General features: G+C 41.7%; 1 protein-coding gene across 3 annotated transcripts in view; it reads left to right on the top strand.

Annotated features, from left to right (window-relative positions):
* The first annotated feature begins 1542 nt into the window (after positions 1-1542).
* Positions 1543-12931, top strand: part of CRPPA (CDP-L-ribitol pyrophosphorylase A) — a 303756-nt gene continuing 292367 nt past the window's right edge. For 2 of the 3 annotated variants that reach the window (XM_032402001.1, XM_032402002.1), the window contains exon 1: positions 1543-2421. In XM_032402001.1, the coding sequence (XP_032257892.1) occupies positions 2177-2421 (245 nt within the window). In that variant the 5' untranslated portion in view covers positions 1543-2176. The remainder of the gene's footprint in view (positions 2422-12931) is intronic. The other variant, XM_032402003.1, reaches the window with a different exon arrangement.

Consider the following 12931-nt stretch of genomic DNA (forward strand, 5'->3'; position numbering starts at 1 on the left):
TTCAATGAGTCTGTTAAATATTGTTAACATACAGTATAAAAGATCTAAGATTCATAGTGAACAGAGCAAAATTAATATATTTGCTCTAAAACAACTAAATCAATAAAACACGATTCTTGCTAAAATTTGTCAAGATTTAATTATTTATAATACATAGCAATTAATAAGACTTTTATTACTATGCTTTTTTTGCTGAAGATTAAGACAATGAAAACTAGGGATGCCTGGGTGTCTCATTTGGTTAGGTGTCTGCCTTCTGCTCAGGTCATAATCCCAGGGTCCTGGGATAGAGCCCCACATTGGGCTCCCTGCTCAGCGGGAAGTTTGCTTCTCCCTCTCTCCCTCTGTGATTTCTCTCTCTGCCTCTCTCTCTCTCTCTTTTTTTTTCTCTGTCTCTCTCTTAAATCTTAAAAAAAGTGAAAAATAGCTTTAACTCCACTGTTAGATTAAAAAGGGAAACTAAGATTAATATTAATAGATTTGCATTTCTGCTTCTGTATAGATTCCTTTATTCATTTACCCATTCAGTTAGTCAACAGGTATTGAGTGTCTAGTACAGGCCAGACACAGGTGTGGTGGTGCTACCAAGTCAAGTGTATTATGATGCTTATTTTTCAGCTAAGAGTCAGTGATATGACAAACTGCAATTATAATGGAGCTAAACACTAATTATAGTAAAAGTACTTTTTTGTTACTTTTGTATTGAAAGTACTTCTATATTGAAACTTGTGTACTGAAAATATAAGTGTATTGAATGTATTAAAAGCATGTTCAGTCACTGATAAATAAAAGAAACATTTTAATTTTGTTATCTTTAATCTAAATTCGGAAAAATGGGTAAAAATACTGGGTTGGAATATTATAACCTGATAATATTTCCAGCGCCTAAAAGATTCCTCTCTTTTTTAAATTAATCTCAAATTAACTTTATAGGTGAAGATTAAATTAGCAAATATTAATAAATATACTTCAATTATGATAAACCGACTCCATCGGTTCATTCAATACATACTTATTAAACTTCTTTCATATTTCAGGAGCTGGGCACAAAACCCAAAAGGAAAAGTAAGGATCCTACTCTCATGGAGTTTACATTCCAGGGACCTAATACAATGGGCTCTGACATTCCAAGTACTTGACTACATTTTTCTGGTAAACACGACCAGCAAGGACAGCACTAAATAAGGGCATATATGCTCCAGGCCTGGAATTCTTCAACTCGGGCTGTACTTCTGTGCAAGGGCCTAAAGGCAGATCTGCCATTTGTGCAATTTTACACAAGTTATTTATTATTTACACAAGTTATTTATTATTATTACAACCTTTCTTTTTTCTCTGTAATAACCGAACCAAACCAAAACAAACAAAACCCCAATAACAGTTGGGTTCTCCTGGAGATTAAATGAGCTAATGTGTGTCGCTTGTTCAGCAGTTATTAGTACTATTGCTTTGACTCTGTGGGCCCAAAATGAGCCCGCTCATTAGAATGAGCTGGGGATCTTTAAAAACATTCTAAAACTCGGGCCACACAGCAGACTAATTAAATCCCAATCGCTGAGGGTGGGACACAGGTGTCAGCACTTTCTGACCTCCCCAGGTAGTTCCCATTTGCAGACAAATTTGAGATCCGCGGCAGTTTTGTTTCTATATCTGGTTCATAATAACACTTGCCCATCCATCTGTCTTTTCTGAGGTGGAACCAGAAGGTGGAACCTTTAAGCCTCACGAGCTTAAAGGTAGAAATCGAGGTGCACGTTTCTCTGTGCCATCCTGTGACTTGAATCCAAATGTCTTTAAGGGGAGAGGGACTGGAGGGCGTCCCGACCGCTACAGCCTCCGCACAGCTGTTAGGTTTAATGGGACCCGTAGATATGCACGGAGGGCTGACGCTTCCACCTGAGGCGACTGCGGGGCCCGCCAGAGCAGCGAGGAGGCGCGGAACTCAGGCCTGCCGGGGGCGCTGGGCTCGGCGTAGAGGCCGAGGACGCGACGAGAAGCAGCTCGGCGGCTGGAGCGTCCCCTGGGGACACGCCGCGGCCTGGCCCTCGCTGCTCCAGTGGGCGCCGTCCGCCCTCACCCGCCCTTCCTCCTTTCCCTCCTACCCCAGCCGAGGCCCCGAGCAGCCGCGGGGCGCTTGGGCCCGGGGCGAGCCAAGCCGGCCGCGCAGCCCGCCGCCATGGAGCCCAGGCCCGCCGCACCGGGGCCTTGTCCCGGCGACTCGCGCGGCGCGGAGGAAGCAGCCGCGGCCTCTTCGCTGAACCCGGCCGGGGCCGAGGCCCAGCCCCGGCGCCGCGCTCCCGCCGTGGCTGCTGTGTTGCCGGCGGGGGGGAGCGGGGAGAGGATGGGCGTCCCCACCCCGAAGCAGTTCTGTCCCATCCTGGAGAGGCCGCTCATCAGCTACACCCTGCAGGCCTTGGAGAGGTAATGCGGCGCCAGGCGCGCCCCCGGCCCCCGGCCCGGCCTCCCGCTCCCTCCCGGCCCGCCTGGGGCAGCCCGCGACACCTGCCCCTGGTGGTGCTTTCGCGCTGGCGCCTTCTCTCGGCGGACTGCGGGGCCGACCCCACCCGCCCAGTCCCCGCCGCCGACTCGGGCTCCGTCCTCGCTTGCAGTTTAGAGATGGGCGGCTCTGCTCCTCTAGCAGACCGGCATGCAAGCGGGGGCTGCCCCACAGAGCCCTTTCTGTGCCCAGGCCGTCGGGCGGGGGGCGGGGGGGAGCTCGGCTCATGGAGTTGAACTAAGGAAGGAAAGCATGGGTTGGGACTAAGAGGCATTTAGTCTTAACAGTGGCCCCAGTGTGGCCTAACGACAAGCAAGCCTTTTTAGAAGTCTCTTCTGTCTCTGCCTTTTTCTCGGTCTCTTATTTGCACTCTCCGTGCATGCGTGAATTGGAGTTTTACTTGTGCATCTGACTATACGAACTTTGGTTCGCTTTATCCATTCATTTATAAACACTAGCGAAGTATCTCTTATGACCCTGTGTTGATTAAGAGGTGCTGAAAGTGTACCGAGGGGCAGAATTTAATCCAAGCTTTTCAACGTGGATATGGTTTTAAGGGGGCGAGATTCTGAAGTTGAGGCCAATTTGTGCTTTATCCTGTTACAAAATGCACTGACTTGTAGGGGATATGGAGAGGGAATGGGGGTGGGAGGACTAGGGGAGCCTTAGTGAGGTGAAAAGGGGGTGTGCTATTTATCTTGCTTTAGAGGGCCAGTAATATGAGCGTGGGGTGAGGCTGGAGGGGTAGAAATAGGGCAAGTTGCAAAGGTCCTTAGACGTGTTGGGAAGGTGTTGAAACGTCTTGAAGCCAGGGTGGTCTTGTGATAGGATGTTAAACCTTGAAATGAGCCCTTTGTATCTCAAGAGAGATGACCTCTTTTAGCATAGCCTTTGCAGGTGGCTTTGATGAAGATTAAGCTAATGAGTCGCTACTAATCAGACAGTAGCCTATTATCCAGAAAAGATCTTCTCCCTGCCCCACTATGCTGCACACACCACAGAAGCCAAAGGGCCCAAGTTGCTTTGTGTATGGTTATCTTCCTAAATGTTGGCATTTGGAAAACGGAAGCATGAAGAGCCCTAATCACCCTTGATTCAAGTAATCAGGCTGGTGGTTCCATATGAAACTCAGACAAACACTGAAACAGTTCCGGGTGCTTCCCCTATTCTGTAGTCTACCTTTTATCTGGGTATGCATCATTTAACTACAGTATTGGATGCTAGACCTTATGACAACAGAGCTCATTATGTAGGTAGTATTACAGGAACAATGGATTTTGGCCAGCAGAATCTAACTGCTTAATTACCAGATGTAGCGGAATACAGTGTTTTTTACATTTAATTTTCCTTCCTGTGAAGGAAATTCGGATTATTAGCATGTTTGCATCTTCTGAGGGAGCCTGAGATAGGTGGTTACTGGAAAAATCTTTTAAAGTAAAAGAATGTTCTGGGAAGACCTTGTTTATGGAAAAGGGGGAATATGTGTTTTCTTTCGATAACAGCAGTGATAAAATTCTAATAGTAACTACTTAAATCTCCATTTTGAAATACTCGGGGGCTCATTTTTGTCACTGTTAAAATGCCTGAATAACTTAAGGGATGCTTATATTTGGGGTGTGTTTCAGGAAATCCTTGGAAACCTTGCATTACAGGGGTTTAGGTATGGGTGCTTCTGAGCCATTTCCTAAAGGAAGGGCATTCTCTTGACTGCTAATAGGCTTCCTAGAGCATGGTGCTCAAAAGCCTAGGTTATTTCTTCCCCCTCCCCCCGAATTATTCAGGTTCAAATAAGGAAAGGAAATGGAAGCATAAAGTGTGTTGTAAAATTCTTACCTTTTGCTCTTTGGTGAAAGTATGCATGCTTACCATTTACTAAGGGGAAGCACAGCTCTCAGTATCCCAAATCAGAAAAGCTGTAATTGGGTGTCACCACAGTCTGTCATCTGGTTTATTTTAGGACAGTGTTCGCTCTCCTTGACCTCTGGGAGCTATGAATATGGATTGTGTAGAATTTGATTTCAAAGCTCCTTTGTCCCTCATAAGTTAGGATTTTCCTTTCTCAAACTTTTGCCATCTCACAGAGAAGTTGCTGTGAGTAATCTTCTTAATCTTGACTAAGAAGGATAATCAAGAAAAAATGACCCTTATGGTGTGATCTGTCTTCTGGAATTTTGAGCCAATTTAAAACTACAGTGTACAAGAGCTTTCACCTCTGAAGTTTGGTCCACAATTTTTTTTTTTTTTAAGATTTTATTTATTTGACAGAGACACAGCGAGAGAGGGAACACAAATGGGGGGGGGCGGTGGGAGAGGGAGAAGCAGGCTCCTCACTGAGCAGGGAGCCCGATGCGGGGCTTGATCCCAGGACCCTGAGATCATGACCTGAACCGAAGGCAGACGCTTAACGACTGAGCCACCCAGGCGCCCCATTTGTCCACAATTCTTAAATTGGGGTTAGGGAAATGTAAAGAAATGTAACTAGTTTTGGTTTGAGTTAAACACATGTTTAAATGGCATTATTTCCAGTCTTGCATTTACCCACCCAAAGAGACTAGAAATAGTATAGCCACACAAGGGAAAACGAATGTTAAGAGGTGCTGGAGTAGATAAAAGATGATGACAAAATGTTGGAAGAACAGCATGGTAATCAATCAGACTTAACGGTCCTAGGGAAGTGGGAACAGCTGCGAAGAAGCATTTTGGTTGAAGTCCCAGGCCCTTGGAAAGGTTCAGGAATTAGAGCTACAGGATACTTCGGAAGGTGGGGTAGACAGCTGAAAAACAAAAAAAACCAAACCAAAAAAAAAAAACCACCCAAAAAACCAAAACCCAACTGGTTGAAACCTTAAAAAGAAACCTTTAAACTCCTAGATTGCTGTCAGAATGCTGGAGGCTTATTCTCTGACTCAGCACAGCCAATGGCTGAGTAAGGAGTTCCATGGCCATGGAGGAATTAAGAGCAAGACTGCTGGAGATCCTTAGCTTCTAAGGTAAACTCAAGGGAGTGTCTTCTCAAACAACATGGTATATATTAAAGCACCTGTTCTTCAATCACTGAAAAGAACTTTTTTTTTGCCCCCATTATACTAACAAGGAACTGAGGTCAAGGGTCCTAGTCCCTTATGTAACTATTGATTTATGACCAGAGTTTCTAAAAGAATTACTGCTTTAAGAAAACTATATTAATCTGTTTTATTGATTGGTATGTGTTTGTCTTAAGGAAACTGATTTTTGTGGTTGAGTTGGGTTGCTTTCTTGCCACTTGGAAAATCAGTGGAAGTCCTGTTTTAGTAACTTTGACTCCATGGTATGAGTGTGAGTATGAGTGCGTGCGTGTGTGTGTGTGTGTGTGTTGTTTAGGTAAATAGCAGTAGTGTGGTTACTGGATCATAGTGTAGTTCTATTTTTACTTTTTTGAGGAACCTTCATTCTGTTTTCCACAGTGTCTGCCCCAGTTTGCATTCCCACCAACGGTGCATGAGGCTTCCTTTTTCTCTACATCCTTATCAATACTTGATGCTTCTGGTGTTACTAATTTTAGCCTTTCTGACGGGTGTGAGGTGGTATCTTGTGGTTTTGATTTGCATTTCCCAGATGATGAGTAATGGTGAGCATCTTTTCATGTGTCTCTTGGACATCTGTATGTCTTCCTTGGAGAAATGTGTGTTCATGTCTTTGCATTTTTTAATGGGATTATTTGTTTTCGGGGTGTTGAATTTTGTTTTTTATATATTTTGGACATTATCAGATATGTCCTTTGCAAATATCTTCTTTCATTCTGTAGGTTGACATTTATTTAGGAGGGGGAGGGGCAGAAGGAGAGGGAGGGAGAGAATATTAAGCAGGCTCTACATCCAGCCCAGAGTCCAACTCGGGGCTCCATCCCAGGACCCTAAGATTATGACCTGAGCTCAAATCAAGAGGTGGACTGTTAACTGACTGAGACACCCAGGTGCCCCTTTTTAGTTTTGTTGATTGTTTGCTTCACTGTGCAGAAACTTTTTATTTTGTTGTAGTCCCTCAACTCAGGAGACGTAAGTACAAAAATGTTGCTATGGCCAGTGTCGGATTACTGCCTATATTCTGTCAAGGATTTATATGGTTTCAGGTCTCACAATTGAGTTAATTTTTGAGTATGGTGAAAGAGAGTTGTCCAGTTTCATTCTTCAGCATGTGGCTGTCCAATTTTCCTAACCTCATTTATTGAAGAAACTGTCTTTTGCCCATTGTATATTCATTCCTCCTTTGACAAGATTAATTGACCATGTAATTGTGCATTTATTTTTGGGGTTTTTTTGTTGTAGTTTATTGATCTATGTGTATTTTTATACTGCTACCATACTGTTTTTTTAAATTTTATTTTTTTTAAGTAATTTCTACACCTAACATGGGGCTTACACTTATAACCCCAAGATCAAGAGTCACATGCTCTACCAATTGAGACAGCCAGGTACCCCCATACTCTTTTAATTACTACTACTTTGTAATATAACTTGAAGTCAGGAATTGTGATTCCTCCAGTTTTGTTTTTCAAGATTGCTTTGGCTATTTGGGGTCTTTTTTGATTCCATACAAATTGGAGGATTGTTCTAGGTCTGTGAAAGATGCTGTTGGTATTTTAATAGGGATTGCATTAGATCTGTAGATAGCTTTGGGTAATAGAGACATTTTAACAATATTTCTTCTTCCAGTCCATGAACACAGAATGTCTTTCCATTTCTTTGTGTCATCTTGAATTTCTTTCATCAGTGTTTTTTCAGAGTACAGGTCTTTCACCTCTTTGAATAAGTTTATTCCTAGATACAATGCTGTGGTTAGGACTTGCAGTACTGTGTTGAATAAAAGAGGTGAGCGAGGACATCCTTGTCTTGTTCCTGATGTTAGGGGAAAAGCTCTCCATTTGGCACTGTTGAGTATATTCACTGTGGGTTTTTAATACAAGGCCTTTATTATGTTGAGGTATGTTCCCTCTAGACCTTCTTGGCATAGAGTTTTTATCATGAATGGTTGTTGTACTTTGTTAAATGCTTTTTCTGCATCTATTGAAATGATCATACAGTTTTTATACTTTCTCTTGTCGATGTGACCTATCCTGTTGATTGGTGAATATTGAAGCACTCTTGCATCCCAGGCATAAATCCCACTTGAAAGTGGTGTATGATTTTTTAAAATATATTGTTAGACTTGGTTTGCTAATATTTTGAGGATTTTTGCATCTGTATTCATGAGAGATACTGGCCTGTACTTTTTTTGTGGTGTCTGTATCTGGTTTTGGTATGAGGGTGATAATGGCCTCATAGAATGAATTTGGAAGTTTTCCTTCCTCTTGTATTTTTTTTTGAAATAGCTTGAGAAGAATAGGTATTCTTTAAATGTTTAGTAGAATTTGTGTGTGAAGCCATCTGGTTCTGGACTTTCATTTGGGAGTTTTTTGATAACTGATTGAATTTCATTGCTGGTGATTGGTCTATTCAAAATTTCTATTTCTGCTTTAGTTTTGGGAGGTTATAGGTTTCTAGGAATTGATCCATTTGTTCTAGGTTGTTCAATTTGTTAGCATATCAGTTTTCATACTCTTTTAAAATTACTTTATTTCTGTGGTGTTGGCTATTTCTCCTTTTTCATTAGTGATTTTGTTATTTGGGTCGCTTTTTTTTTTTTTTTTTTAAATCTTCAATGAGTCTTGGACCATTGTGTTTTCATTTTCATTTGTTGCTATGTATTTTTAAATTTCTTCTTTTATTTCCTGGTTGACCCATTCATTGTTTTGTAGCATGTTATTTAACCTCCATGTGTTAGTGGTCTTTCCAGATTTTTCTCTTGTGGTTGTTTACCAGTTCCATAGTATTGTCAGAAAAGATGCATAGTATAACTTCAGTCTTTTTGTGTTTGTTGAGGCTTGTTTTAAAGCCTAATATGTGATCTATTCTGGAGAATGTTCCATGTGCTCTTGAAAAGATTGTGTATTCTGTTTTAGGATGGAATGTTCTGAATATGTCTGTTAAATTCATCTGGTGCAATGGGTCACTGAAAGCCACTCGTTTCCTTGTCGAGTTTCTGTTTGGATGATCTGCCCATTGATGTCAGTGAGATGTTAAAGTCCCCTAGTACTATCGATTATTTCCTTTATGTTCATAAAGTCACTGTATGCCTTTTGTTTGGAGCATTTAGTCTATTCACATTCAAAGTAATTACTGATAGATATGTATGTATTGCCATTTTGTTACTTGTTTTGTAGTTGTTTCTATAGATTTTCTCTGATCCTTCTGTCTTTCATGGTTTGCTGGCCTTCTTTGGTGATATATTTGGATCCCTTTCTCTTTTTTCTTTGCATACGTATTGCTTGTTTCTGACTTGTGGTTACCATTAGGTGTGTGTATAACATCTGAGTATAGCAGTCTATATGAAGTTGATGGTCACCTAAGTTTAAATCCATTCTTTACTCCTCTTCTCCTATGTTTTAGTTGTATAAGGTCCTATTTTACATCCTTTTTTTTTCATTAATGCAGTGTTTAATTTATGCACTCATGAGTTAAGTAAAATACATCAGACAACAAATTTTGAAATTTTAAAATTGCCACTGAAGAGAGAAGAGAGAAGAGAGAAGAGAGCTGATACTTTTGAAGGCCCATTAACATGCCAAGGGAGAGGCTTTTGCTAACAGGATCTCCTATACTGCTTACAAGTCTATCAAGCAGCTGCTGTTTTCCAGGGGAGGGGCGGGAGGCCCGGAGAAGGCAGTTGACTTTGGCCAAGCGGTACTAACTAATTCTTTTCAGCGCGCTAAAAATTAAGAACACTGAATCTTAATCTCAATCTGCGAACAAATCACCATGGAATGTTTAGACAACTTTATGACATTACAAAATCTGAATGCTTTGGTGAGGGACCTTACTGCATTTCTAAGGCCATTATAGACAATCTTGGTATTTGGTTGGGGCTTAGAGTTCCTAAAAGCAAAGAATCACCCCCCCCCCCCGCCCCACCAACCTTTTTGTTTTTTGTTTGGAGAGGGAGGTGGGGGAGTAAGATGTTGTTAATATGCAAATCTTAAAAAAGCAATGGGCATAACTAGTTAAGCATACTTTTATTGGCAAGGGAAGACTTTTTAAGTGTTTTTCTGTACTGGGTACATTTCCCCCCCCCCCCCCCCCCCAGATTTTCAATTTCTTCGGGAGTGAGCTTTTTTTTTTTTTAATTAACATATAATGTATTATTTGTTTCAGGGGTACAGGTCTGTGATTCATCAGTCTTAATACACCGTGCTCACCACAACGCATACCCTCCCCAATGTCCATCACCCAGCCACCCCATCCCCCCACCAAGAAATCCTGTTTGTTTCCTGAGATCATAAGTCTCTCATGGTTTGTCTCCTTCTACATCCTTTTATCTTATGAATCCTTTTTTTTTTTTTTAACAGTAAAAGTTATTTTTATTGCTTTTTTGTTTACTTTTCATACTCTGACTTAGTCTTCCTTTTCACCTGGGGTCCCTTTTAATATTTCTTGTATAGATGGTTTAGTGGTCATGAACTCCTCTAGTTTTTATCTGAGAAACTCTTTATCTCTCCTTTTGTTCTGAATGATAGCCTTCCTGGATAGAGGATTCTTGGTTGCTGATTTTTCCCTTCCCACACTTTCCCTAGAAAATTCTGCTGAAAAATCCCCTGATAGCATTATGGGTTTTCCCTTGAATGTAACTTTCTTCCTTAGCTGCTTGAAAATTTTTTGCCTTTCACTACTTTTTGTACACCCAGTACTTCTTAAAATCTTTTAAATTACATTTAATTACTATATGTCTTGATGTGGACCTATTTAGGTTGAATTTTTTTGGGTGGGGGGCAGGGATCTCTGTGCCTCCTGGATCTGGATAGGTTTCTTTCTTCAGGTAAGGTAAGTTTTCAGCTATTATTTCTTGAAATAAATTTTCTGCCCCCTTACCTCTCTATCATCTGAGATCCCTATAATGCAGATGTTATTATGCTTGGTGTCACAGAGACTATTCTCAATTTGCATAATTCTCTTTCCTCAGATTGGTTATTTATGTTCCATTACTATTCCAGGTTGTTAAATTGTTTCTCTGCTTCATCCAGCCTGCTATTTTTTCCATCAAGTGTATTTTTAATTTCACTTAATGTGTTCTTGATCTGATTCTTTTTTTTTTTCTTCTCTCTCTGTTAATGGTCTCACTGATGTCCTCCACTACTCTCTCAAGTCCAGTGGGTATCTTTATGATCATTACTTTAAATTCTCTATCAGTCATACTACTTAAATCTGTTTTGGTTTGGTCTCTTGCTATGGTTTGGTCCTGTTGTTTCATTTGGGAAATGTTGCTTTGTCTCCTCATTTTGTCTGACTTTTTGTGTTTTTCTATGTTAGGAAAGTTAGTTACTTCTCTTGCTCCTAACCATAATAACCTTATTAAGAAGTCCTATAGTGCCCTGCAGTGCAGTGTCCCCTATGCCCCGGGTCCTGGGGCTTCAGGGACTGTCACCCATGTGTGTCGTGTGTGCTCTGCTGTTGAATCTAAGCCTCTTTTTCCTTTACTTGTCTGCAGAGGCCCTCTCTGCCTGTTGTGGGCAGCAAGGTGTGTAGTGGTTTGCTTGTGAATGGAGACTTGCCCCTGCGGGAACTGAGGTGCTGTAAAAGTGCAGGTTAAGGGATGGGGTGTTGACAAGGTTTGCACTGGTCTTCTGGGGGAGGGGCCACTGCAGGGGGACTGACATAAGAGTTACTGGAAAGGGGTGGGTCCACTGAAATGTGTTGGGCTGGCATGACGTGGTGGGGCTTTGTGCAAGCAAGTTAGGTTAGGAGTGTCAGCTCTAAGCTGGTCCTCACAGGTGGCTGTTGTTCATGCTGTGGGGTAGGGGAGGGAAATGGTACCTGCCAGCTCCTTTGTTCCTGGAGGGGTCTCCTAGTGGTACCTGTCTCTTTAGCCTGTGCTCTGAGAAGAGCAAACCACTCTCCCTCCAATTTGCCCCCAGTATTTTTCAAACTGCTGGTTCTACAGTGTATCTGCATGGGGTGTTGGTCCTGCTGTCTCTAAGGGCAGGGACTCCACTTCCTAAAGTCTTCTGGCCTCTCCCAGAGTGGAGCCTGGGGATTTTTAAAAATTCCAGGCTTTAAGTCTGGCTGGTTTTAAGAACTCAGGAAAGTTGGCTTATTTCACATTCAGAGGCAAATAGTAAAGAGATTTGTTCTCCCAGTGCATGGGCTGCTGGTGAAAATATGTTTTCTGCCCTTCTCAGTGCCACCAGCTCCCTCCCCACCATGGGCGACAAGGTCCCTTTTGCTCTTAGACTTGTGTCTTGGCCCTTCTTACCTTCACTGTGGCCTCTTCCCTACCTTTAGTTGTGGAGTTTGTTCTTCCAGCCTTCCAGTTGCTTCATGGGTTATTTACACTGGTCGGGTTGTTATCTAGTTGTATTGATGGGATGAGGTGAGCTTAGGGTTCTCCTACTCCACCATCTTCCCAGCTGGTAGGTATATACATGTAAGTTGATGAACTCAAGGCTTATTAGATTTTCTGACTTACTGGATTGTCTCTAATTTTTGCTTTCTTGTGTACTTGTTCTATCTTACTCTTTCTGAATACCCCTGCAAATTTTATTTAAACAAAATAGAGAAATAAATACATAAATGTTAATTTAAATGAGCAATGTTGAATGCTGGAGTTGAGCTGAAAGTTGGAATGGAGTAGGGAAGAGAGGAGAAATCTGTAGACAGGATTGACAGGTTTTGATGACTAATTGGATTAAGGGTTCAGAAAGAAAAAGGCACTTAGATAGTTGTAGTTGAATAAATATGTTCAAATACATGAATTTGACATTAAAAAATTTAATGCTTCATTAAGGGTCAAATCTGAGTGAAGGAAAGCAAGCAATAGGCCTATATTTATTAAAAATACAATAGGACTGTGTTTTGTGTAGGTCAGATGACTAGATGTTTTTGTTAAATTTCCAGTGGGAAGGCCCCCGTGGGGCTCCTTCAAGAAGAGATTAAGACTGGTAGGTTGGGCTTGACCACTGGGAATCCTTCATGGGCCATGATAAGGAGACCTGACCTTGTGAGGGCATTTGGGAACCAGGCCCTTCATATCAACTCAATACTTTGTTGCTAAAATATGAGGGTGGGTATGGAGGGATGTAAATCTACCAATTATGGCCACAGTACAATCAACGGGCCTAGTCTCTATGAAGACTGTCATGGTAGTCAGCCACCGTTGCCACTGTCCCTTGGGGCCAAACTCCCGCAACCTGGTAAGAGCCCTTTAGAGGGTTTAGTAGGACCTGATTTTCCATCTGTGTATTTAAAAAGCATTTGTTTAAATCTTTTTTTCAACTGATCATATTAAACTGCCCAAGCTGAATACTCGAAGTGATTTTTTTTTTAACATTGTGGGAGAAAATATGAGAAACGAAAATTTTCCTCAAAA

The sequence above is a fragment of the Phoca vitulina genome, unplaced genomic scaffold (genome assembly GCF_004348235.1).
Source record: "Phoca vitulina isolate PV1807 unplaced genomic scaffold, GSC_HSeal_1.0 scaffold4, whole genome shotgun sequence".
In the NCBI taxonomy this organism is placed as follows: domain Eukaryota; kingdom Metazoa; phylum Chordata; class Mammalia; order Carnivora; family Phocidae; genus Phoca; species Phoca vitulina.